We start from the raw sequence: 10,279 nt of genomic DNA, 5'->3' as shown, positions 1-10,279 counted from the left end.
ATATATATATATATGATTGTGATGCTGAATTTGTGAATAGTATTTGCTTTGAAAAGAAACAAGAATGAAGACGTTTTTCTCTTTTAATTTCGTTGAATAGATTATTAGTTTTATTTGTAGAAGGTAAGGCTGAACGTGCAACGAAAAGAGTGGATTATTGGAAATCTAGCATTGTAGTAGGTCAATTTGATTAGATAGATTAGATATACTCTCTAATATGATTATGATTTTGGATTTCATGTCCCACATTTATTTACTTATGGAATGTACAGAATTCGACTTGTCTAAGTTAGGGTAGACGAGAGTGATCCAAGGGTAAAGGAAAGTGTATGAAAATAGTACGTGTTTTTGGACATCCAGAATCCTTGTCCTATAGGCCATTGCTACTAAGTTGTGACTGGCACTGTAAAGTGTAAACCCAATTATTAATTTATTGGCATGCAATATTAAATGATGTATTAATCCAGTAGATAGTTTATCACATTGAATTCAACTAGTTTAGGGCACTCGATATTTCAGTAATTTATTCAAGAATCTCTAAACTATATGTAATGATAGTCGTTTTAATTAAGACACTTGTTATTAAAAGACACCAATTGCGCGAAGTAAGACCAAAACTTGATTAAAATTTTTTTTACTTAAATAAAAATAATAATTTATGTGTAAAAAAATTTTAATCATAAAAACATAAATTAATTTATTATTTGTGTAAAATTATACAAGATATTCAATAAATTTATTCATTAAATTATTTTAATAATTTTATCAAATTAATTTAATTTTACTAAATATCAAATTAATGTATAGTTTTTACAAATTAAAATATAAATTTATAATTTCTTAAAATTTTTTATTGAATATCAAATTAATGTATAGTTTTCACATTAATCTTTAATAACAACTAAGTAGGGTAATTAAATCAGAGCTTAGTCTTCCTATCAGATATACACTAGCAGACTAGCTTTCCTAGTGCAACCTGCTCATGAAGAAAACTTGAGAACCAGTTTTTCTGTATGAATGATTCTGTTGCCAAAATTTACAAGTAAAACCAATCAAAGAATATGCATCAATTTTTTTTGGCTGTGCATCTAACAATGTTCAGTTAAAGCATTTGAAAGGAAAAATGTCCAGCGTACTTCCTTCCCTTGTAGCTATCGATGGAATGATTAAGACTCTAGCCCAAATCAGATAATTACATCCTTCAGACTCGGGACCACATAATCCATGGAACTAAAGATTATCTTTCAACCACTTAAGGGCACCATTGGCCACAGACCTGCAATGAATTAGTTTAACTAAAAATTAGAACATACACCATTGAAGCTGAAGGCACACTCTACAAATTGATAAAAACAAAGAAAGAAGAAAAACTAAACAAGAGAATATTATTACCCAGCTAAGCCCTTCAATTTATTCCATAAATCATTTTCGTCTCCTGATTGTTCAGTTTTTTCTTCAACTGTTGCTGTTGAACTTTCGACCCTTTGAGCTGCAGGAGCTTCCCTAGTTACTGCTGCAGAAGGTAAATGTCATAGATTCACAACTCAAATACATTTATTGTATTGCAACTTCTAATAGTCTTAAAAGAACCCAGCCAAATGTCATAGGTCATGATAGATTCAAGACATCAGACTAAATGTTGAACATATTTTGGGAACAAAACAAATATATATGAAAACAAAGAAGCCACCTACTGGAAGAATGGGTTCTAGAACGGGATTTTGAACGGCCACTTGTATCTCCTAGAGAAGCAAGTTCTTCAAGCAACTCACGCTCCTTTGTGCTGAACATACATAGCATAGGTAATTCATATCAGATAGAGACCATGAACAATGCATAGGAAGATGGGATGACAGAGAAAAAAGAAAAATCAAATTGTAACCCACATTACCTAATACGTTTTGGTATTGTAACTTTAACTGTAAATAAATGGTCACCACGTATAGATGGTTTGTTTAGTTTTGGAACACCTTTTCTTGCAAGAACAAGGACATCACCAGGTTGGGTGCCAGGAGGTATTTGTAGTTCAGAGGTGCCTTCAACCGTCTTGACCTATTTACGTTCCAAAATTTCAGTGAAACAGATGGAGAGAATGGGGATATAATTTCGGATCAGTGCTTTAAAATCACGAGTACATTACAACACTTATTTCATATATCTAAAAATTGCTCAGCGACATCAATTCTGACTGTTTCACAATGCGACACTAGCAGGGGAACAAAAGCTTGCAGCTGTATGACAAACTATTGCATGTCTAGCTATAATCAAAGGCTGCTCACCATATTTACCCCACAAAAACTCTTCCTCATTATTCTATCATGCCATAGTTTCCCTTCCAAGAAAATGTATGACAATAAGTATCATACCATAACCACTATATGGGCTGATATAGCATTATTAATGCCAAGGCCACAACGGAATATTAGGTACCATCATGCAAAGTGTGTTTATACAACGACAAAATAACATTATAACAACTTAAAATATATCAAAATCAAACTTCCCTGGAATCAAGAAGACCAAGAACGGAATTCAGCTTGTAAATGATGGATAAAAATACCCGCTAAATTACTTTACCTTCACAACAGACCCTAGTATAGCATCTAGGTAACTGATTGATATTGTTGAGCGGAGATTGATGTCATCTCTTTGAATTCCTGGTATCTCTTCCACATCTAGATATACATAAAGATCTCCTGGAGGACCCCTGCAACATTAAGAAGATCAAAACTGGCTCACCAATCATCTGATCAAGCAATCATAAAGGCTAAATTATTCCATTTTGATAAAGTGAACAAATTGTCAAGACTAATATATACTTGTCCCACCTCCTTTTCTCCATAATTCAAAAAGAGATAAATTCTCACTTAAGAACATAACAAAGAGAAAAGGCAGCAATGATTTCATAACCAAACACATAAAACTTCCATTTCTCTTAATGATAGCATTGGTAGCATAGTTTGTCTGATGTGTAGCTCTTCACATTTGTTTCAACATTTCCCATCAGATATTTTCTTACAGAGGAGGCCTATTTTTTGGCAGTGTTCTTGTATGCTACCCTTCGGTGTCAACTGTCATCTGCTGCAGCGCACTTTGTATGCTACCCTTTGAAGGGACAATTCTCCTGGACTTTGCTCTGGGAATTTTATGGCTTTTGAGAAAATATCCTTTATTCAGATGCACAGGGATTACAATGCACTTTCACATAAAAGTTTTTGTGTTGCCTATATTTCTGATATATAGTCCAATAAGGATGAATAATATAACTCTTCTTTTACTCTGCCATATCCTTCTTTGCTTTTGGGAAACTTAAACTCATACTTCTATCCTACAGTTGGCCAATGACTTTCATTGTATCATGTTGAACATACAACAAAGGCAATACATACAATTTTATAATAACTTATATCCTTGGCTTTCAGAACCCCTATAGTAGATAAAAATATAAATGTCATACCCTCTTGGTCCAGCATCACCTTCCCCAGTAACTCTAAGAATACTGCCTGAGCTAACACCTGGAGGAACTTTAACTTTGATATTTTTCTTAACTCGAATACGTCCTTCACCACTGCATTTGCGGCAATATTCAGATATGATTTCACCATCACCTCCACAGGTCGGGCAAACTGAAACCTAATATTGAAAAATGGGATTAGAAATATGTTTTCATGTACACATCATGTAAGAAAACCTGCATAAGAATAAAGAATAACTAACAAATTAATATAAGCAATTGATAAGAACATAACTAATTATTCTCAAAGGTGAAAATGAGGCAGGTATCAATAACTCAGGAGAAAATGCACATGCCAAATCAATGTAGAAACTTCTTTGGAAGACACAGGTCAATGCATCAATCAGACAACATATTATTAAGGGTTTTCTTTTTTTTATTTCTTTTACTTCATATCAGGCAGCAGGGCATACAAATCAAGAAAAAAAAAATGATGATACAGTCTCCCCTCAGACATATAACAAATTACCTGTGAGAACAATCCAAAAGGTGTTTGTTCAGTCCTCATCACCTGACCCCTCCCACCACAAGTTGAACATATTTTCTTCTTAGAGCCAATCTTTGCTCCAGTACCACTACAGACTTCACATGTTTCCAAATGAGAAAGGTCAAATTCCTTCTCTGTTCCGAAAATTGCCTCAGAAAATGTCAAGGAGAAATCATACCTGTTGACATTTGAATCAAACTTTTAAACACGGATAACGTTTACCTTATGAAGCTAAGTATTAAAATTATTGAACTGACTAACATGGGCACAAGAAATACCCAACTAAATGCTGCATAACTCACCGGATGTCTTGACCCTTAGTAACAGTACTTCGACGTGTTCCAAATCCAGTAGGATCCATGCCACCACCAAAGCCACCCATACTTGGCCCAAAAAAAGTCTCAAATAAATCAAATGGATTGGTCTGCAAGAGAAAAGATTACTACATATAAATTCCTATAAAAGCAACTAAAAAATTAGTAAATAAAATAAAGCACAACTTCAACTGCCATGCATTCCAACCCTTTTTCTCCAAAAGAGTACATATGTGTATTGGGTTGGAGGCTTGAAGCTATTAGTTTAGTTCATTAAGGTAGAATTTTCTTGACCAAAACTTTCTATTATCCTTTAATAGGTGCTGCTCCCTAAATGTACAGTCCTACATGGGAAATAAAAATACAAAATTCATTCAGAATACCGTATAGGCACTTGATCCTCCTCCAACAGTACTTTTAACTCCTGCCTCACCATATTGATCATACAAAGCCCTCTTTTTATCATCTGATAGCACCTGACAGTGTCATACTACAGAATTCAAATTCAAAAGCTAATATCATAAAATAATTTATAAGAAAAGGAACTATAAATTAAATAAGTTACAGGTTCATGGTGTTGTTCCGGAATAGAGCAACAGTTACTACTTATTAGACATGTCCACCAACTCAGTTGTGAGTAACAACTACAACAGAGATTTTGATGTTGAGTTTGAAGTTTCAACCACAGTACTTGAAAAATAAATAAACAAGAGAAGTGGACACTACACTATACGCACCTATGATTTAGTGATATCACTTTTGCTTATCTACACATTAAAACATGAACCCTGCTGTAATTTACTCTGTCATCTTCCTTTAATTGAGGCGTTATTCTTTAAGGCCCAAATATGTTTCCATATTGATTGTCATATATAACATATACTACTAGAAGTTGCCAGAAAATTATTAAAGATCATTTTGATGCAAGCATTGGTTGAATAAGAAACTCCCAAGGAGTTAAACGGAAGAAACTAATCAAGCCAGCAGCAGCTGAAGCACACTGCTCAATGGGTAAAATAAGGAGCAATGGCCAAAAATTTTAACGAAAATTTTTGCACAAAAACTGAAAGAGGGGATATAGCACACATGTTGGGACCCTAAACCAAACACTTTATAAAATTAGACAATTGCATTTTAAGGCAAAATAACATTCAGTAGTGTACTTTTCATGCACACCTCATAAGCAGCACTGATCTCTTTGAATTTTTCAGTTGCTCCAGGTTCCTTGTTTACATCGGGATGGTACTGAACGGAAAACAATAAACATGGAATCAGAGGCTTAAGAAGGAATGCTTTCACATTTAGCTGCACAGTTCAAATTCCAACAAGTAGCCACGAAACTGTAACAATTTGTATTCAAAACCCGAAAACCTACTTGAAGAATTCCATTTCAAAATGTGTCATAGCGTGATTGAAAAGCGGATGATACCTGACGAGCTAACCTTCGATAAGCTGCTTTGATTTCCTTGCCGGTGGCGGATTTGGGGACACCAAGAGTAGCATAGTAGTCAGCGGAGGCAGAAACCACCGTGTGAAATCGCCGGCCAGAGCCGCCACCGCCGAAGAACTTGGAATTAGAAGCGAGAGAAGGAAAGGGAGAAGCAGAGTGAATGGAAAGGAAGCTTTTGTGGGAACGGAGAGGGATCCCCCCACAGAAGCACGAAGAAGACGAAGACGAAGACGAAGAAGAAGGTGGGAGCAGAGAAGGGACAAGGGAAAAAGAAATAACCGCCATTGAATGTGGAACGAAGAAAAAAAGCGATTTAACTGTAGAATTTCTATTTTCTAAGATGACAACAACGAAAAGAGGAGGTTGCTGCGCTTGTATTTGGTCATCGCTCTCTCGCTTTCTCTCTCTCTCTCTCTCTCCCCAACTCTATTGAGTACTATTCTACTGCGTTGGAAATTTAAAGAAAATAGAAAAAAGTTGAGCTTTTAGCTTTCATGGTTTAATGGGTAGAAAGGGAAGAGACTTGGTGAGACCCACAGGATAAGTTGTGGTACCCTGAGGGTGCACGTCTACTGGACATTAAACAAAAATGCTACTACTAATTCCGCCAGTGTCTTAGTCTGTAAATAGGAAAAATCCACGTGCAAATTTTTGAAGTAGGCAAGATAAAATCAAATCAAATAAGTAGCCACTTAGCACAAAAACCACCGAGAATTATTTTTAGTTGTAATTTGAAGCCTAAATAGGAGAATAAAGAAAGATGATTTACAAATCGATGTTGATCCTGTCCGTGTAAATTTTGCACAGCCATTGTTACCATGTAGTTGCTGGCGGCATATTCGGGTATATTCATTTAACCTGAGTTGTAATACTGGTTCGATTTTTCATCTTAATTAGTACCTGAAAATGTTTCATAATCTGACCCTTCTATTGATACATTTGATAAATGATAAGCATGCAGTAAATAAACTCCAACGACCATTCAAGAGCTACAAAACATAATAAGAGCAACAAAACATAATTATAAGCAATCAGGTCTTGAACATTCTTGGTAATACACTTGATGCCAAAAATACGATAGTCATACCGTGGGCAATAATAAATAATTGAATTAACTGAACGATTTATCTTACTTGTAGAGTTGTAATTTCAAATATTCTATAACAGATTGATATGATAGAAATCACCCCTGAACTAGGATCAGCTACAATTCCTTGACCTACAGGAGCTACGCACACCGTAACAATAACGACATACTATTTTTTGGTACAAATCACCCAACATAATTTTAATTAAGCAGATGCAGCTCCCCTTGTGCGGCTGCAATTATACTATTCTTCCATGCATTAAAAGGCATCAGGAGGGAAACGCCCGGGAAAGGGGTTGTACTGTTGAGCCTGATTCAAATGCATTCGCAAGGCATAGTTATTCACCTGTCAACAAAGCCATGGATAAATATTCATCAGCATGTTTCAAAAGAATAAATAATACTAAGAGGAGAAGGAAGAGGAAAAACAATTAATACTAATACGATCATTTTAACGAAAGATTGTTATCTCATATTTTCATCCAACATTTCCTCAGTAATGCTCTGTCTAAAATTAAGCAGCTAACAGTTGACAAATCTTGACATAAAGGACCATCTTAGGTCAAGATCCAATGGACTGCACCTGCCACACAGGAGTACAGTTGGGAAGAAGGCAGGAAACTGGGATATGACCACAGAAGAAATTATTTTGCTACTCAGTGATTGATTTTAGATTGTGTATTAAATATCGAGTTTCAATCTCATTGGGAAGTGTACATGTCAGGGATACAATGCCTTTCGAAACAGATACATAATTCTATGCATCTGTATCCCAACCAAATTTGGATTCAGGAACTCGGACCATTGATTTCCATAATATCATTTGTCATCACTAAGTCATTTCTGTTTTCATAATTTATGCACTCCCATCATTCCTTTGTTTCTCTTTCTTTACAAAGAAACGGGACTAACGTTGGTTTAATCTCCAAAATTCTTTTTGAACTGTTATGAAATGATGGGTCAAGCAGTGAATTATGAACATAACAAGCACAAAGCTAGGTTTCACCTCGAGAGTTCTGATCTGTTCCTGGTATTGAGACACCAACTGCTTCAACTGTTGCAACTCTTGGCTTTTTACCTCATAGTCGGACAGCCTTTCATGCTGGATTCTGAAGGCACTTTTAAAACAATTTCTCTCCTTAGTCAAGGCTTCAATTTGCTCCTTCAGCATCAGGTTCTCCTGGAAAAATAAACGCTCTTGATGAACCATAACAATTACTATACATGTTCAACACTTTAATGTGCATATTGTATATCAATGCATTTAAGTTGCCCCTTTCAAAGGATATTCACATAGCTAAAGCTAGATGGTAAAACATCATACAGCTTGTGAATGGTAGTGTACCTTGCGAAGTGCAATTGTTTCCTCGGAACTTGCAAGGGCACTGATTGATTTCTCTAGAACCTCCAGAAGTCTAGCAGCACGGGCTCTGGCATCATCGATGCTGGTAGCACACGTCATTTCTCTAACAAACAGGTCAATCCACTCTGCTCCATCAGAAGGAAAGTTGCTTGTAGCTGACTGGTTCCCAGAAGCAGAAGCAGAAGCATCCCCATTAATATTATCTTCCAATACACCTACAAGTTTCTCAAAACTCCATCAGATTGAGGTGTTTAACAAGAAAGCATCATTAACATCCAATTTTCATAAACCTAAGGATTTTTCCGAGTTGGCAATTACTAAACACACACAGATAAAGCCCCTATTGAATAATATGTCTCTCCATCTCTTAAAAAATGTGACATTCATCTAGAAATTATGATCAATAATCCCTAAAATTCTTTAGGGAGATTGAAAACACCGATCTACCTGTCTCCACGGCAGCATCTGGTTGCTCAAGGGTAGCAGAACTTTCATCTGCAGATCCCAAACAAAGGCCATGCAACCTCTTGATGGCAGCATCTAGATCATTTCCGCATTCTTGGAGCGCTCTCTCGAGAACCTGAAAATTAAGAGATAAATAAATAAATAAATAAAAAGCATCACAATAATTTACATATTGATGCAACAGATTATCGTTATTAACCAAGGAAATGAAAAAAAAAAAAAGAGGGGATAACAAAAATAAAATAAAAAGGGAACCTGGTCATCCATATGAGGGAAATGATGGCGAAGGTGATCGATGAGAGTGGGAAGGGAGAGACGAATTGGGGAAGAAGAGGAGCAGCGCAGCCTCTTGGAGACAGATGTTGGTGGCGAAGAAGGAGGAAGCTCTTCGAAGAAAGATCTCTTGCTTCCGCACACCGCAGCAGACATCGTTCAAATTACGGTGATCAAAAGCCTCCTCTTCTTCGTTTAGGTGTTCTTCTTCTTCGTCTTTCACGGATACCAATTCAATTCAATTCAATCCAATTATCCCCAAAACGACGAAGAGTTAGGGTTAGGGTTGCCGCTGCCAAATAATTAGATCTATGTATCTAAGTTGACGCTGATGTTCTTGGGGTTAGGTTGCTCTGCCATTCAATCAAATCAGAGTCACAAAGTATATATGTTTGCTTGTCTTGGATCGGTGAACTTCCTCAACAAAAATGATTTGAGGCTGTTGCAAAAATGAAATGCCAGGATTTTATACCCTATACGGAAAGTTTCTGTTTTCTGACAGGAAACGTTTCCCATGAGAATTGCCTTTCATTTTAGGGTTAGCAAATTCCTTTTTTTTTTTTTCCTTTTCAAAACAACTTTTCCTTTAAAGAATAAACCAATATATAATATGAGATTTATTTTTAATTTGTTATACATTTCAGTATTAGAATGAAATACGATCATTTCAATTTCAATCAATGAAATTGTAGACAAGTATCTTTAAAAATTGATATTTACATATTTTTTATATACGTATTTCTTAATAAAAAATAATAATACACATGGTAGAAATACACTTGAATTAAGAGTAAATAATTAAATCGGTCTTTAAAAGATTATCTGATTTTTAAATTGATTTCTGAAATATTAAATTAATCAAAATCATGATCGAAAGATTTAAAATTAATCACGTTAGTTTTTTTGTCTCTTTGTTACTAACGACATTAAATTTTACTGACGTGGTGGTGCTTCAGCTAAGACATAAAAAACTGCTGAATGTGAAAAGAAGAAAATATTATTTCTTGTTGGGTTTGGGTTTGGGTTTGGTTTAATGCCCGTAGGATCTGAGTTCAGATTGGATTGCCAAGTTAACGTACGTTAGCAAAATTTAACATTGTTAATGACGGAATAAACAGAAAGACTAACGTGATTAATTTCAAATTTTTCGATGATTTATGAGATCAAATTGAAAATCGGATGATTTTTCAGAACCAATTTGACTATTTACTCTATTAATTAACTATAGACATGTCTAATTTAATAAGATGATAAAAATGATGTTACGATCGAAATTATTTCACATATTATTTTGTTTCTGATGCTAAAATTCTAGTCATTTTACGG

The 10,279-nt window shown here is 35.2% G+C and overlaps 2 protein-coding genes across 3 annotated transcripts; both read right to left on the bottom strand.

Annotated features, from left to right (window-relative positions):
- Nucleotides 1-983: 983 nt before the first annotated feature.
- LOC107459799 (uncharacterized) lies at nt 984-6,231 on the bottom strand. 2 transcript variants are annotated; one of them, XM_016078066.3, is made up of 11 exons: nt 5,745-6,231; nt 5,492-5,560; nt 4,699-4,791; nt 4,304-4,425; nt 3,984-4,179; nt 3,458-3,633; nt 2,578-2,707; nt 1,892-2,052; nt 1,695-1,783; nt 1,393-1,513; nt 984-1,276 (listed from the first exon to the last, which is right to left on the bottom strand). In XM_016078066.3, exons 1-11 carry the CDS (start codon nt 6,048-6,050, stop codon nt 1,231-1,233), a joined length of 1,509 nt encoding a protein of 502 aa, XP_015933552.1. In that variant the 5' UTR covers nt 6,051-6,231; the 3' UTR covers nt 984-1,230. The 2 variants fall into 2 exon arrangements, with proteins under 2 accessions (XP_015933552.1, XP_052107789.1); XM_052251829.1 differs by having other exon boundaries at nt 1,393-1,510.
- Nucleotides 6,232-6,767: 536 nt separating this feature from the next.
- LOC107459811 (uncharacterized) lies at nt 6,768-9,496 on the bottom strand. Its single transcript, XM_016078080.3, has 5 exons — nt 8,936-9,496; nt 8,663-8,795; nt 8,198-8,430; nt 7,859-8,032; nt 6,768-7,198 (listed from the first exon to the last, which is right to left on the bottom strand). Exons 1-5 carry the CDS (start codon nt 9,107-9,109, stop codon nt 7,112-7,114), a joined length of 801 nt encoding a protein of 266 aa, XP_015933566.1. The 5' UTR covers nt 9,110-9,496; the 3' UTR covers nt 6,768-7,111.
- Between the last annotated feature and the right edge of the window lie 783 nt (nt 9,497-10,279).

This window comes from Arachis duranensis, chromosome 7 (genome assembly GCF_000817695.3).
Source record: "Arachis duranensis cultivar V14167 chromosome 7, aradu.V14167.gnm2.J7QH, whole genome shotgun sequence".
Classification (NCBI taxonomy): domain Eukaryota; kingdom Viridiplantae; phylum Streptophyta; class Magnoliopsida; order Fabales; family Fabaceae; genus Arachis; species Arachis duranensis.
The sequence above is the reverse complement of the archived record's forward strand: the minus strand, read 5'-3'. Positions and strand labels throughout refer to the sequence as shown.

What these genes read in the sequence shown, in the direction of transcription:
- LOC107459799 (XM_016078066.3), bottom strand. Translation starts at nt 6,050, where the DNA reads ATGGCGGTTATTTCTTTTTCCCTTGTCCCTTCTCTGCTCCCACCTTCT. An exon ending in ATCGAAGGTTAGCTCGTCAG is followed by an intron (nt 5,561 to 5,744) that starts GTATCATCCGCT and finishes TTTTCCGTTCAG; the next exon opens with TACCATCCCGATGTAAACAA. An exon ending in TACTAGGGTCTGTTGTGAAG is followed by an intron (nt 2,053 to 2,577) that starts GTAAAGTAATTT and finishes GAACGTAAATAG; the next exon opens with GTCAAGACGGTTGAAGGCAC.
- LOC107459811 (XM_016078080.3), bottom strand. Translation starts at nt 9,109, where the DNA reads ATGTCTGCTGCGGTGTGCGGAAGCAAGAGATCTTTCTTCGAAGAGCTT. An exon ending in AAACAATTGCACTTCGCAAG is followed by an intron (nt 8,033 to 8,197) that starts GTACACTACCAT and finishes TTATTTTTCCAG; the next exon opens with GAGAACCTGATGCTGAAGGA. An exon ending in AACAGATCAGAACTCTCGAG is followed by an intron (nt 7,199 to 7,858) that starts GTGAAACCTAGC and finishes CTTTGTTGACAG; the next exon opens with GTGAATAACTATGCCTTGCG.